This window comes from Bactrocera latifrons, unplaced genomic scaffold (genome assembly GCF_001853355.1).
Source record: "Bactrocera latifrons isolate USDA-ARS-PBARC rearing strain unplaced genomic scaffold, ASM185335v1 scaffold_13, whole genome shotgun sequence".
NCBI lineage: Eukaryota > Metazoa > Arthropoda > Insecta > Diptera > Tephritidae > Bactrocera > Bactrocera latifrons.
Genome location: NW_017534741.1, coordinates 2,823,267 through 2,839,496, shown reverse-complemented (window position 1 = coordinate 2,839,496; position 16,230 = coordinate 2,823,267). Strand labels below are relative to the sequence as shown.

At 40.0% G+C, this 16,230-nt stretch overlaps 1 protein-coding gene across 1 annotated transcript in view; it reads left to right on the top strand.

Annotated features, from left to right (window-relative positions):
- The window catches only part of LOC108978912 (protein Shroom), a gene marked incomplete at its 5' end in the record, with an annotated part of 254,171 nt that overhangs the window by 84,410 nt on the left and 153,531 nt on the right, over positions 1-16,230 (top strand). Inside the window, 3 exons of the mRNA XM_018949426.1 lie at positions 2,045-2,352; positions 9,806-10,790; positions 10,860-12,674. Coding sequence (XP_018804971.1) covers positions 2,045-2,352; positions 9,806-10,790; positions 10,860-12,674 — 3,108 coding nt within the window. The remainder of the gene's footprint in view (positions 1-2,044; positions 2,353-9,805; positions 10,791-10,859; positions 12,675-16,230) is intronic.

The window sequence follows — 16,230 nt, the reverse complement described above, 5'->3', positions numbered from 1 at the left end:
CTAAATTTATTGACTTTTCTTATTACTTATCCATAACAACAATGCTGTCAAAGTTCGACACTACATGAAACATGCTTCAATAAGTTAAATTGTATGTTAAACTTGTTGCCTGCCCAGCAAGCTGTCTGTATGTCAATTGGTTTGCAAGTTAATTGCTATAAAAATGATATTCGTGAGCAGCCTTCTGTTTAATGTTACACATGTATTTAACAAGACTATGTACATATGTAGAACAGAGTGTTATATACAAAAACAAGTATAAACAAATGATGGCAAATGGCTAGTAAGTCTGTAGGAAAATCTACTGATTATAAATTGATTCATTTTTTTTTTTAACTTTTTGTACTAACAATTTAATTGTGTACGCTACTGCTACTCAAATTCATTTTGACTTAGACAAATAATTTCCAAAAATTGTAAATAATCGCTAGTAAATTGAAAATTCTTTGCCAGTATTTTTAATCGGTTAGTTATCGATAAATTTATTTAAAATTTTGAAACATCGCTTAAATGTTATCGATAACTTAAATTTCAGAAAGACTTCTATGAACTCAAGATTATTAATCATATTTCGCCTATGAAAACAAAATATATTGAAATTATCGATATTAAATCTTAGCGATAACTTATTGATCGACCTTTAAATGTCGATTAAGTTTTACCGATGATACACTGATAGAAAATGCTTCACTGAAAATTAATCATATTTAAATAGGAAAATAAAAAATATTGAAATTATCGATATTAAATATCGATTAAATGCTATCGATAATGTAATAATAGAAAATACTTAACTTGATAAATTTTGCAAGCAATACGTGAACCAGAAAAAAAGAGCAATTGAGAAAATTTATCGAAAACGTATTTCAGATCGATTACTTTATTATAGATAACTGAAATTTATTTAACTAATAATATTAAATTGTAATTATGTAAATGTGAACTGCTTTCGTCGAAATATAAGAAAATCTTTTCGAAAAAAGTTCATAAGCTCATAAAAAGCTAGAGACCTGCGTGCACAGCTATCCAAGTGGAATGAAACGTAACCTTTGATGCCAAGACCAGACTTACTACCTAATCTGACCTAACCTAGGAAAACGAGTCACAAATTTTGCACAAAGCCTGAAGCAAATTGTATTAAAAATATGTGTAACATATTTGCAGATTGTAAGCCTTTTATCTTATTTAGCCAATAGCCAATAAAGAGGTGCGACTTTTGGTATTTTTTAATTTAAATTTTTAGCTCACAAATTTCCTACATGGCTTTTTGTCATTTATGAGTGCATGTTTGRCGCTTTATGTAATTCTATGTGTACTCATTTATTGCTATAAATATTACGTCTGTTTCAAACCACAATTGATTATTGGCATTGACGACGCTTTGCGGCAAAAAGCGGTCCAATCATGTGGAAGCAGATCGTGCGGCTGATAAGCCAAAGCGCGCGCAGCTTACGTCAAGCAACTGGCAGACTAGCAAAGTGRCTGACTGAATGACTGGCTAGTTGGCTGACGCGTTGAAAGCGCAAAGTGGCTGCACGATATGCCGCATACAAGCAGTTATACTCACATATATGTACATATGCACRTATGTGTWAGTAATGCCGCCAAAGCTYTAAACCCATTTTAATGGYTTGTTCTTAAAATTAAACCATTTACTTTTATTTTCAATAGATTTTTCAATGTATTTTTCTTTTACACTCTTTTCTTTTTCTTTTGTTGGCTAGACATTTGTGCTAGTTCCGCATTGGAAGTAAAAATCAAAAAGTGATTATAAACCATTACTTGCCACATAAAACAGAATATGGCGGCGGTTGGTTTCCATGTGAGCGCTTAAGGAGCGTGTTCCAACGCGCATGCGCAGATCGTGGCGTTCCTCTTAAAATGTTAATTTTTTCTGTGTACGAATTTAATTTATAATTTGACATGATTATTCATAAAGTCAATTTCGTTAATTATATATTATRCGCTTTTGTTTTCATTACTTTTTAATTATTTAATTTTGCTTAATTATTATATTTATATTTTTGTTTCTTAATTTGCACAGATTACGTCAGGAGAGCGAAATGTTATCGCGCCAATCGTCCCACCATTGGTCGCAGAATGACTTGTCCTCTGTGTCGTGCGCTTCGATGGCGCCTTCACCAACACCGCTGCTACTCTCCACACTCGGCCGTGACGCGACGCTTGCGGGTAGCGGCAGCAGCAGCAATAATAGCGTCGGCAATCAGCAACAGCATAATAATAATAGTTCGGAGAGCACTTCATCGACTGAGACACTGAAGTGGTTGGGTTCCATGAGCGATGTGTCCGAGGCCAGTCATGCCACTGGCTATTCTGCCATTTCAGAATCAGGTGAGTTTTGCGGGAACTATGGTAGCTTTTATCTTAGATAAAAAACTTCTTTAAATATTGTTAGATATGTTTTCTGTTGTTAAGAAACAAAGATAGTGGTATTCAGTTAACCAAAATTTGGGAGAGTACTTTACCCCAACCTCTTATTTTTGATCTAGATATTTGTGTTATTGAACCTCTGAAGAATTTTCGCAAATGTACTTTATTCCAAGCTGTTATTTTTGGTATGGAACTTCGCATTATCCGACTTYCAAAGGGGTTTTCGGTAGAATACTTTATTCTAAGCTCTTATCTTTGATCTAGATTTTTGCATTATTCGACTGACGAAGGGACTTTCTCAAACTTAAGGCCTTACACTTTAAAATTTTGTTGAAACAAATCTAAACTAAAAATCGGGGAACCTTATAATATTCTTTCTTAGTTAACTTGAAGACTATATCAAACTATATCAATCAGTCGTTTATTGGACTTCGAAGAATACATGGTCGTAAGTATAGATCAAATGCTCTAACACTTAGCTATATACATATGTAGCTGTTTTTTACAACGAAGGCTTATCATAGATTTCGGGAAGCTGGGTATACACGCGTGTGATTCYTTCTCCTTMCTTATCMTTTGTGAGCGSGTCGAAGCCATTGAARAAGAGGTGCAATGAGCGTTTTCATAGATGGATTAGAGTTAAGAGGGAGACTAGGAGGTAGGGTATTCTGTCTAGAGTTGTCTATAAACTTTAGTTTCAGACTTCCCAACCACTGTACCGTCTTTTAAGCGGAAGTAGATGTATTGCTCCGAGGTGCAGCTTCCTTCATAGTGATGTGTATGCACTCCGATAACTATATGCATATGAACTCGCTGAATCTCAAATATAGTCAAGGAGTGCGTGACCTCAACAGCGATATCATCTTTATTACATTTGTTTGGTTGCCTAGTCCCAACGGCCTCGCCGGAAACTGCAAAGCCGATAATCAGGYTAGGAAGAGCATCTTTACCCCAATTTCATCCGATTGGAAGTGAGATGGCTAGCATTAAAGCGTGGGACCTGTAGCCCTCCCATGAACGGACCGTAGGGGGTTCGCTAAATTACTTGCGCATAGCAAAATGAATCTCGTCGTATTTGTAAGTTTTAGTTACTGAACGCTGCACAATAGGTTCATGTGCGGCGCGACTAAATATTTTGTCAGTTGTTGCAAGGCTTTAGTCGAACTGAGACTGAAATGTCTCGATAGACACACGTCCAAAAAACCTAGCGAGCTGGCTATGATTGATATTATTCGATCTACGAGGAGCGTCAATCTTACCAGTTGGCCAAGATCCATCGTTTTGAATCAACCCTACGTCCCAACTTAACCTAAGCACAGAATCAAGATAACTTTATATAACTGGAAATTTCAAACATCTACTAATATGTGAGTTATTCAATTGTAGTCTATTTTATATAGATTCATCACATCGCTTCCTGTCCATCTACATCAAACCAACTGAGTGTTTGCACATTATGTCCACTGCTTGAAAACAAACGATCGGGACCGATCTTCACTATCTGCTTTGAGCAAAAAACTKAAATTAATCAAAATGTTAAGCGCTTTTTTCGCAAACTTACATAATCTCTTTACTTTCTTAACAAATCCGCTTAGTGGRTGTGGCGTAATGCGCAAATGTGATTGTGATGAGATCAGCATGTGTTCAACCACCCCGACGTGCGGTTATTGGCCACTTTTCAAAACCAATTTTTCAATTATTTAACAGTTAAGATATAGCACAGCTTTTCAGACAGCTTTTTTTTTTCTTCTTTTTTTTTTTTTTTTTTTTTTTTTTTTTTTTTTTTTTTTTTTTTTTTTTTTTTTTTTTTCGGTTTGTTATTGCCAGTGGCCAGTAGACTAAGATGATTAATGATCGCTACAATTTCGTGCGCCAATACCAACGCCAACACTCACTAGGGTGAACAGAAGAAGACAAGAAAGATGGCAAAGTCGAGCATATGTGAGCGTTCACCTAGAAATTTTTGTTGTTATAGCGCTTTTTGTTTCAGCGAAAGAATTTCAGATAACACTTCTGAATTTGAAACATTTTGTAAATTAATTAAGCTGCTAGAGCCTGAAGTATTTTTTTTTTTTTTTTTTTTTTTTTTTTTTTTTTTTTTTTTTTTTTTTTTTTTTTTTTTTTTTTTTTTTTTTTTTTTTTTTTTNCCCCTTTCTTTCTGTTTTGAGTCCTCTTTGGCGTAATTTCTTTACACGCTTTGACGTGGCGTCCGAAAATTACCGACATCATTAATCGCTAGCCGAATTGATCGATAGTTTGATTCGACGTTTTTCAGCAGCCACAGGTAATTGCTATTACATAACTCTGTTTTTATACATAAATACATATGTTGATATATATAGTTTTTTATACAATATACACTTGCCAAAGTGAGCATTTGTCACTGCTCACAACAACACCAACTGCCCCAGCACTCGCAGATATCCATAATTATTTAAGTCTTCGCTTCTTCTTCATTAACTTTGCGTCCAAGCGTCGGCAGCGCCTTAACACACTTTTTCGGCAAAGTTGATCTTTAAATTACTTTCGTATAATCGGCCAAATAAAATTAAAAAAAAAGTAAATAATCGAAAACAAATTAAGAAAAAAAAAATATAAAAAAATTAAAAATAATTAGAAAAAATAAAATCACTTTGTACCTAAATTTGCTTAGTCGCAATAACGGTTTTTAATCAATCTTCTCTGATTAGACGCAATGTTTGGCTCAGCTCAGTTCAAACTTTGCTTAGACATGCCAACCCAGCTTTAAAGCATTAAGCTCATTACACTTTAACGCCGACATCTCAGCTGGTGTTAGCTGTGTCTAGAAATTGTTTTCTTCAAGCGTTACAGTTCTAATTGGTTTTTGAAATTCTAATTGATTTTTACTCGCTTTGTGAGAAAATTTTACTAATTTTTTCTTTAGTTCTGGTTCAACGGCGTGTTTGCTAAATAGTTGGGAGTGCTCAAAGTAACTAGCTCTTAATCCTAATTCGTTGTCTAAATGTAATTATAAGAATGCTAACAAAATTTTGTTGAGAACTTTTCTAAAAAAAAAATACTTAACTGTATTGTGTATGTGCCACGGCTTCGCTTACTCGTTTGAATTTCACAAAGAAGTTGATGGGCGAAGTCAATTGAAACCGGATAAATCATTGCCTAACGAAATTCTTCACTTATTAAGCAGTGMCAGCAGTAGTCACTTCGAATGCTCACTTTGACAATTCGCTATCCACCCGATATTATAGAAAGGAATTATCAACATTTGAACAGAGTGAAGAGTATAAGCGAATATTTATGACCAACTGAGAAGAGAGCTTGTCTTGATATGAATTCGTTTCGAAGTGTTTTTAAGTCGTTACAAGTATATTATCTGTGAATGAAACATAACCTAAAAAAAAGTTCTCTACTAGAAGATATTGTCCGTGTCAATGATCTACAGTTTAAARAAATAACAAAAAATATTGTAAAAATRWCTGAGYTCTTTAAACCAACTTGAATTATACYCAAAATTTWRATGGTTTTTGACATGCCAAAATGCGATTTTCAATCAGATCAAATAATCGGAGGACTGTATACTGATCAGAGATCGGATCTTTTGCCTCTGAGTAATCACTTAAGCAAATTTGGAAAAATGTTTTCCAATGTACTTAAGGTGAGATCTTTGAATCTTACAAAGTTGGGTGAATAAATGTGTAACATATTGAAAAGTGGAGAGTCTACATGTACCATATATCGATAATAGTTTAGAAGAATGCCTTATAAATATTATTTCTTAACTACATTGAGGTCTCACTCCAAACTTCGGCATGTTTTCAAACTTAGTTAGCAAATGATTAAAGGAATTGCTATAACATAATTTAGGCGGAAGGCGCACAATTGGTTTTTAAATCTTAACTGAAGACAACTTTTTGAACATTAGTATGAAAACCGAAGCAAGCAATAATATTAAMTGAATATATATTCATCCGTGTAATTCCCTGCTTTCTTTAAAGGATAATGATTTGATCATCAGAAAAGTGAAAACAGAAAAGCGATATTACGATGTATAAGGGATTTTTCAATATGGACAAAAGTAGACCGATAGGGACAGCCAAATGACGCAATATTTTTCCCGCTCTTTTGACATTTCTCTTCAGTAAGGTTTGCCATTTCATCATGGAATAAAATAATTGATCCAACAAAGAGTCAAAATTATTAAAATTTATTATCGAAATTCGGAGTCAGTGGCCTTAACTTTAAAAGCGCTTTTCAATGTATGGCTATCATAATCGTCCTGTCAGATCAACAATTGAGTGTTTAGTGCAAAATTTWAATCCACATGTTCGCAAGCGTTGGGCATACCKACGATGTCGTTGTRGCGAATTTTGCGAAAWGATSTTGAYGCACATCCTTACAAGATCAAAKTGACRMAAGAACTTAAGCCKCTTGAAGACCAAAATAGTCGTATATTCGYGTATTGAACTGAGCARCAACTTCAAATTGATAYGGATTTTTAWCGAAAAATCATCTTCAGCGATGATGCTCCTTTCTGSCTTTGKCAAWAAGCAAAATATGCCGYCCGASTAACATCGTGTCCTRGCWGCAATCCCCATGTATTGCATCCCAAAAAAATTACGGTTTGGTACGGTTTATGGGCCGGYGGCGTCATTGGGTCGTACTTCTTCCGTGATGATCAAGACCGGCACATTACTGTGAATGGGAATCGCTACCGCTCAATGATAACCGAATATYTTTRCCCCGAATTGGATGATAAGGACTTGGACAATATGTGCTTCCAACAAGACTGCACCACAAGCCACACAGCGAATGTCACAATCGATTTATTGAAAACCAAGTTTAGTGAGCATGTTATCTCGCGAAACGGACCACCCATTTGGCCCTCTCAGTCGTGCGATTTGACGACTTAGACTATTTCCTGTGGCGCTACCTCAAGACTWTGGTCTATGCCAACAAGCCAGCGAAGATTGATTAACTTCTGCATTGAAAAATTTAGTTTTTGGGAAACACACACTTAAGGTTTAAATGGCACTGTGCCTGTTTTAATTTTGATGACTGAAATTTAAATTTCTCATCTTCAAAGCGAAAGCTTTTATTTATGGTATACATATATGTATACCGGAATTTTTTGGCTTGATAGTAACTATTTTGAGGACACACAATAAGGAAACATCACATCGATTTATCTCAAGATTCGTCAACCATATGTCATTCGCTTATTTCGCGTCTCAACTATCGATTGTCAGTAACAAGTCTTGGGTTTTAATACTGAAACACATATGTTAATATGAATTGAATAGGATTTCTGGAGTTTAAAGCTCTGAGTTTTAGTTTTTCTAACTTCATAATTTAAAAAAGGTCCATTGAACTGCTCACAATGATATGCGTACTAACTGAGAATTTCCCTATTGGCACATACTAAGTGAGGCTAAAGGTGCTGGAGTACGTAATTTGTCAAATTCGCAATGAGGATGATAAGGTGAAAATATCCAAATACTTTTTTCTGTGGCTGAGGTTGCCGCATTTTGGTTGGCATAGATTTTACGCACCCGRCGAGTTGACTGGAATTGATATAAGACGCTTCAATAATTTGTTACAGTCTCTAAGCGTTTTGTTGATATGCGACACTCTTTTTGATCGGTATAGTTCTGGGATCACAACGGTCAAGCATATCTAGCATTCTAAGTGAATTCACGAGTAATCAGGTTATTTATCTAACCTAATCTAAGCTACTTTCGCATATTTTCAAGCGGGATTTGAATTTTTTTTAAATAGATGCCCTTTAATTCCAATAGTTTTTATTAACTAAGGGAACTTAAGCTTGCTTGTTAAAAATATTGTCAGCCTTGGCATGAAATTACAAAAAAAAAAAAACAATTGTGAAAAATTGTTTGAAAGTCTACCAAAATTCGCTTAAAACAGCATGACACAATTGAAAAACCCCTTAACAGTTAGTTATTTATATTCAGGGTCATACCTCTAGAATGTAGCACTTAACCAATTACCGATTTACACATAAAAATTCGAACCTTTTCGTTCAAAATTTATCATTTTAGTGCACTTACTCATGCCGCAAACGTTCTTATTAGTTATGCAACATGCCCCAAAGGCCTATGCGACTCATTAATTGGGTTCAGCATAATTTTAACCTTTATATTGCCTTTCAAAAACGCTGCAAGAACTTGTACTTACATTTTCCACTTTTTTTCTTCAAGTTTTACTTGCTCACTTGGCCGCAAGATATTTGTCATACTAAAGTAGRTAGTTAGTAGGTGCAAATTTAATCATATCAGACCGGCTGACGGTCAACGGCCACTGCATAGTGTAACAGTAACCATAGTAGCAACTCCCACCACGCCCGCAGGCGCAAACCAACAAGGCGACGAAAAATGTTAAGCGCTTTACGATCATACCCCAACACACAAACACGTGCAAACACATGCAAGTATATGAGGCCTACTGTGCTGCATGTGTAGAGTCGTACGGAAAAACAACAACGCAAAGGTTCTATAAAATTAATACGCGGTCATGCCTGCTTGGCAATCTTTTATAATTGGCATATGTAAAGACACGATGTTAGACGGGCGGCGTTGCAAAAMGGAAAARGAGGCAGGCAAATATGTGCAAAGCGCAACAGCATTGGCGGCGACAACAAAATCAAGTACAAAGCCKTTAAATGAATTGGCTATTAGATTACACAATCGCCGCGAATGCCACAAGCGCAACGGCCAGCGCAACCGCATTGCTTGCCACGCTGCCGCCGCATTGCCACTGTGTCATGTAACGGCCATTTATCTATGACAAGTAACAYACATAGGCACATATGTATATATAAATGTGTCTTATATGCTAACTGTAACAGCGTCGGCGCTACTTCTGCAGCGTAATGCGACAAWAGCGTAACAGCGGCGATATATCTTTAGCGCGCGGCTGGTGCGCCCGATTTGACACCTTGTTTGCACAGGAGCCGCAGCGTGTATACCAATATACTAAGGGAGCGCATGCAAAACGCAGAGCGGCATGCAGGCGCTAGGCAAACCGCTTGCTCAACACTTGCAACCGCTTAATCACATGCGCGGCACTGCGCCTACCCGCCACCTACCCGCAAGTGCACGGCTTGTTGCTGTCGAATGTTTGGGGTCGCGCAATCGACTCTTTCCGCTCARTAAGCAATGCCACTAGCGGCWGCGCTGGCAAACCACAGCAGTGGAGATTGACCGGCATATGACGGTAATGAAGGCGATTGTGGAGCGCGCGTCGCTGCCGGCTGCCCAGTTGATTTATATGTTGTTGATTTGTRTTGTAGTCGGTTCAAGGATCATTTAATAGTMGCGTTGCTTAGCATTTTCTGGTTTAGGGGTGYGCATTTWKATTTATCTTACTCGCGCTCATTTTTAATTTATTACTTATATTTGTTTATTTTTTCTTCCGACAGTTTCCTCGTCACAGCTGATTGTGCATAGTTCGCGCGTTCTAACCCCGAAACGGCATCATAGCGAAAGCGTGCTCTATCTGCATGACGAGCACCAGCAACAACAGCAGCACTCACCACCGCCCGCAACGCAGCCACAACAGCAACATTCACCAAGCGCGCACGTGTCTAACGCAAAACAGATCAGTCCAACGTTGTCCGCGCGTGAAGGTACACATTCGCCTACGCGGCTGACGCCACAAATCGCCGCGGTGCTGTTGCCCAATCATCGACACAGTCCTAGTTACCCGCCTGTACACGCCACCGCCGCCATGCATCCCTATCAGCCACATCCACAATATGCGCTGCGGCAGCAACCACAATCGCTGTCACATAAGCTTATTAGCTCGCTACCGCATATGGATGGCGCGTCACAAAGTTCCTTGAATGCAAGCGGCGGCGCCGACAGCTGTAGTATAGACAGTTCGTCACACAACTCGAAGGCGTCTCCAACATTGCAAGCGCAAATGTTAACAGCGCCAAGCGCTGGTGAAGCGTCACAATCGTCGACCGGCACAACAGCACCAAACTCAAGCACAACTGTGAAAATGACGCCAGCGGCAGATGCGGAGCTGCACTTAGTGCCCGCATTGCAGAAACCTGCATTAGCGCCAAAGCTGCCCAATGCGATTATAGAAGTGATAGCAGTTAGCGGCTCAGGCACGCATTCACCTGGCAGCGCCAACGCGCAACTCAACGCGTCTACCACTTCCTTAGCGTCCGCGGTGTCGTCGGCTGCCGCGTTGCCAACACAATCCTATCGCAGCAATCATCGTCTCTTCCCCGTGAGCACATACACGGAAAAAGTGCACAGCAACACCTCGCAATTCGTGCTACATCCCAAACCGCAGTACAGCGCTGGCTTGAAGAAACCCGCGCAGCAACAGCAACAGCAGCAGGCGCAGAAGCAGGCGCTACAGCTGCCGCTATCCGCAGCGCAAGCGGCTAAGTAAGTTTTGGCATTTTTGTCTCAGAAATTTTTAGACTCAGATTTTAATTGCTTGATTCTCTTCTCCAGGTTCAAGTCATCGCCAAATAGTCCACCGCAGCCTAGCTGGCAAACTGTTGCTGAGCTCATAAACGATTTCGAGCGCACCAACAACGAGCCGCAGCCACARAAGTACACTTATATGGACCCGGCTAAGACGCAACGTGTCTCCAATCCAGCGCTGAAGGCCTTCCAGAAGAATGCCGTGCAGTCGTACTTCGAACGCCAACAACAACAGCAACAGCATGCCAAAGAACAAGGTCCAATACAAAAAACTTACCAACCACTTAGCCAGCAGCAAACACCAATGCAACAGCAGCAGGCACAGCAACATTCGCCGTCACAAACATCGCTACATTCAGGCGCAACAGCAGCGCATCAGCAACTTTTACGTCCGCATTCCTATCAGTCAAACATGAAAGAGACTGCCGCGCAGCATCAAATCATGCGCAGTTCACTGCCAAACTCCTATGGTGCGCAACAGCAGCATCACTTGAGTRGTCAACAGCAGCTAGCATTGGCGCAGCAGCATTTACCTGCCCGTCAGTATGCGCCACCGCCGCCACCACCACCGCAGAAGCCAACAAGTATAAGTCACGGTAGCCAGGAAGAACGCGCCATGGGTGCAGCTAGTAGCTACAACGCGCTGCCAACAAAAMCGCCRTCACCAGCGCCACCACCACCACCGCCGCGCTCACGCTCACTCATGCCACATACACTGCTGCGGCGCTCATCGTCCGCCTCCGATTATGCGGAGTTTCGCGATCAATATACACGCGCTTCCCAAGAAAAGCTGGTCGCGCAATCTGTGAAGAATATTTCCAATTCGGAAAAGTCCTCCTTCAATGACTGCGGCATGCCACCGCCGCCACCACCGCCACGTGGAGCGCGTCCCACAAACATATTACCGACACGTCGCACATCCTCTGCCGCTGACTATGCGGCCGCCATGCGTGAGAAGGCGTTGCTKCAACAAGCCGCTGCCTTRGCACACCAACAGCATCATCCACATCAACACGCGCATGCCGCRAGCTATGTGCAACAATACTACCAACCACCACCACCGCTAACGGCATGCAACATCGAACCTGGTTGGGTGCCCGAACGACCGCCAAAGAATCCAAATCTGCGCGTACCTTCTCCTGACTTGCCGCCATTACCACCTAGCGCGGACTTAGACACGCAACTTGCCGACGAACCATTGCCACCGCCACCGCCCGAACTGCTACAGCAGCAACAACGCCAACAGCAACAATACTACGATATGAACGCTTCATTCAATACAAGCGCTGACTTGTTGCCGAAAGCGCCCTCACCAAATCGTCGCAACAGTTTTGCTGGCTCCTCGACGCGCAAGACGTACTTCAGTCGCAACGGTTCAGAGATGTTGTCAGCCGTGAAAGTGCCACCGCTCATACCGAAGAAGCCGAGCAACATTGAAACCCTGCATGCGGTGCGTCAGCATCAACAGCAGCAGCAGCAACACGCACAACAGCTGACGTCGAAATTGTTGCTGAATGGTGGCATGCCACAACCGCAACAGCATTCACCAACAGCGCCAGCACCGCAAACGTTGTCTGCCATGGCTAATGCAACGCGCGATGTCAAATTGTCATCAGCCAACCGCAAGCGACCGCATAACCCCGCGGTGAGCGGATTTACAGTGCCGCCACCAATTATGGAGAATGTGCCACAGCAGCCACAACAGCAATTAACAAGCAGCAAATCGCMCTCCAACACAAACGCTACGCTGAAGTCTTCGCCACCGCCGCCGCCCTTGATGCCGCGCAGCATGCCGAACCAGACGTCAATGAATAATGGTGGCAGCAACAACATGAAAGCAAGGTTAGTGCGCTCGTAAACTAAGTATAGTATTATAATTTTGGTAACCTTAATAATATGGTTCCATACCCAACGAATTTGTAAACCCTTGGGTTCTTTTTATTTTCACCGCGTATATAAAAAGTCTTGAGTTCCCTGAAACGTATAAAATCGGTTGAAAAAAGCAGGGTCCCATGCTTTTTGAGTATAAGTCCTGCAAATATTTAACTATGAACCTGCAATTTAAATTCGTCGACTAATTTGACCATTAAGTCCATAATCCAAGAAATGAGTCCGATCGGTTCAAAACCACACCTACCTCCAGTACAAAAGTAAATTTTTTCAAGCGACACGCTCTCTAAAATAAGGTCATATTCAATAAATTATTCAATTTTAGCTYAAACATTTTGGGAATAACATATATGTGCTAACAAAAATATAGACCACATTATTTTCTGCTACCAGGGTTGCTTTTTTCCGACCCGAAATGCGCAAATATTAAGTTATTGTGTTGAAATTGAGTTTGGTCGACTATTTTGACCTTGAATKTGGTATGAAACAAATTTATTGTCATCCGTTAAAAATCAGATTAACATCTCATATAATGATTAGGTTGTCATGCGATATAGCTGTGCCGTCGATGCGAAATTCAGACACGAACTTCAATATAATTTGAGTACTAATATATGCTTSTTATTGCTGAATTGACAGSMACGKCTACTCAACATCTTGCTAATAGCAGCTTTAGCTGCTGAYMAAWTYCTTCTTTACATATTAAATTCACAAGAAATAACTTTCGCGCATAGGTTGCACCGCAAAGCGTGCGCGCTGCAATCAGMACTCTGTCAAAGTTGCTGCGCGGCAGTAAGCRCGCACGCTCAATTGACCGTTAGCGTTGTCACGCGATAGGCGCTGTCATGCGCCAGCGTGATTTAGAATGCGCGCGSCTTATCTATGGTCCTTAAGCTAGGTGGTCAGCAAATRCACTCTTATTTCATATAGATTCAGCATGCCGTTCGAGGTCAAAGTGGCAGTAGCTATTGCGCGCGCCACCGCGTGCACCATCAGCGGTGGCAGCTATCAAACGCGTTGCCGTGCAGCTTGCTATTCGCYACCGCGCTACTTGCTATGCGCCGTTCTTAACTACAAGTTTGCCTGCTTTTCTTGCTTTCATTTCTTTCACTCTTACATAAGTCGCCCCGTTGGCAGCGCATAGCAATGCGGACACATTGTAATGAAATCGTACAAAGCAGTGCGCATGTGTGTATATGTATCCTTGCGCGCACATCCGCCTTCAGCCCCTTCAGTAGTTGTCGTGCCTGCGCCTACAAAACATTGGAATTTGGTGCAGTTCAAGCCGCGCCATACCGGTTCGGGACAGCAGTGATTTGCTGCTGCCAAAGACCCACCACTAGGYTGCCAATAACGCGCAAACATTYACAAACTCAAGCTGACTGCGMACGCCTGCGCGTTGGTGTTAAATGTTGTTGTTGTTTCTCTGCTCTTTTTCGATTATAATTGTTGACGGTGTGTTTGTTGTTTTCAAGTGGTAGATTTGTTGTTAGGCCAATTGRCAGGCAAATTTTATTTTTGCTGCATTTTTTCAGTCTAAATTTCTTCACATCCGTTTGTTTGTTTATATTTGGACATATGTATCCTTTCATTTCTGATATATTTATTCTAATTTATTGCTAARCTTTGGTATTTTTGGTGAAGTGCCTTGTAAGTGCCTGACACACTCACATACACGCACACACACTTTCAAGTGTAAAATTTAAGTAGGTGTCAATATAAATGTGTGTGGGTTTTGACGCGGCCAACAAGGTCTCTTCAGCGCCGCACAGGGCACGTTAGTGACTCAGAATGTCACTCAATCCGCTTTAACGGTAACATTTGTAAATTTACCTGTAAAGGGCCGTTATTTGCATGCGTGTGTGCGTATTTGGGTCAAGCGGCTATGCCTTGGAATTTGCTCTGTCACTGATAAGTAGGGAATGCTTGAATTATGACCTGCGCCAGCGCGGAGGAAGGCRTCAGCATGTGCAAATATTTTTTCAGTTGACAAATATTGAGTTTCAGAACCCAAAATTTAGCAAGCGRTTGTGGTTATTTTGTATTTATACATTGTGACAAAAAAGTATCCAGAAAATGTAAATAAAACTGTAAAAASTTCAGTTTTGKGAACAAGAAAAARKYACACGGAACCAAATCTAGYRAATACGTTGATGAATAGATGCTATTCATTTCATTTTTGGCTTTAAATTTGATCACAATCGTGGCTCAACGCGATGACGCATTAGCACCCATGTCTTATCGACAGTTATTATGCCCTCAAGCAAGCCAAAACAGACCTGTTTACGGTACTTAAAAAAATATTCAGCTTTATCGGGACGAGTCTAGCACAAACGCATTTCGTACACAAAACATTCACCAAAGAAGGTCGGCATGTCTTTAACGAWCTCTCGACTGTCTTTGAAGGCTTTGTACTATTCGTAGGCTTGTATTTTTGAATCACCTTTTCTAACAAAAATCATTGCGATCTGTGACTTTACTAAGCTTTTTCTTTGTTTTTTTTTTTTTTTTTTTGTTTTTGAGCTTTCAAAAGCTTTAAATATTTATGTTCATGTAAATTCTTAAATAAGTCCATGTATATGTATATTTTTTTTTTATTGCCCATTTTCCCATCGCTTGGCAAATTTCTTGGTTTCATCCCAAAATAAAAGCGCCTGTTTTGCGACCAAAAATTATTCAAGCCACATTTTGTTAACATCTTTTATGTGAACCGTATTCGAGTGAAGGTGTTTTGTATCGACCGCAGCAATTGGTAGTCAGTGCTATAAGGCAGGAAACGCAAAACTTTCCAGCCGCTTTTACAAGTAGTTTTTCCCCAGTCTTGCAGCATGAGTCCGAATAATGTCATCATGAAAAATTATGCATCGTGTCTAGTCAAAAATTTCGGCAGTTTTTTAGGATTTTCTATTGATGATTTCAGCCGATGTTAGAAGCTTAAAATACAGCACGTTTCTCAGACCCTACCTTGACGGCATTGTTATTCAACTTTGCAGTTGATTTGGCTGGCTGGCCAGGTTTCACATATAATTTTTTGCTTTCAGGGTTGTCGGAATGCAACCCTTATTCATTACCTTTGACAATCCGATGCTAAAATGACTTCTTTTCGTAGCGTTCAAGCAGCATTTCTGACATTTAAAATCTGCTTTCTACTTCTATTGGCTTCMGTTCAGATGCCAGTAAWTTTTGCTTGGTGTGGAATATATCCAGCTACTTTTAAAGGTTTTGAAATGGCTRCTTGAGCGACTTCCAAATATTCTGTGAGCTCTTCTTGTGTTTAGCGATAATCTTTATCGAGTAATKCTTCTAGTTTCTTATCTTCAATCTTCTTCTTCGTCATGTCCAAGCCATGATATTTAAAATMTTATTTCAACGTCTCTTGGCTTCAATTAATATTCCAAATTTCGTTGCTTTGGAATGAATCTGATTGCTTTAAACGTTTCTAAATGGTCGTCTTCCTAGTCAAAATCACCACATAAATTTTTTTTTTTTTTTTTTTTTTTTTTTTTTT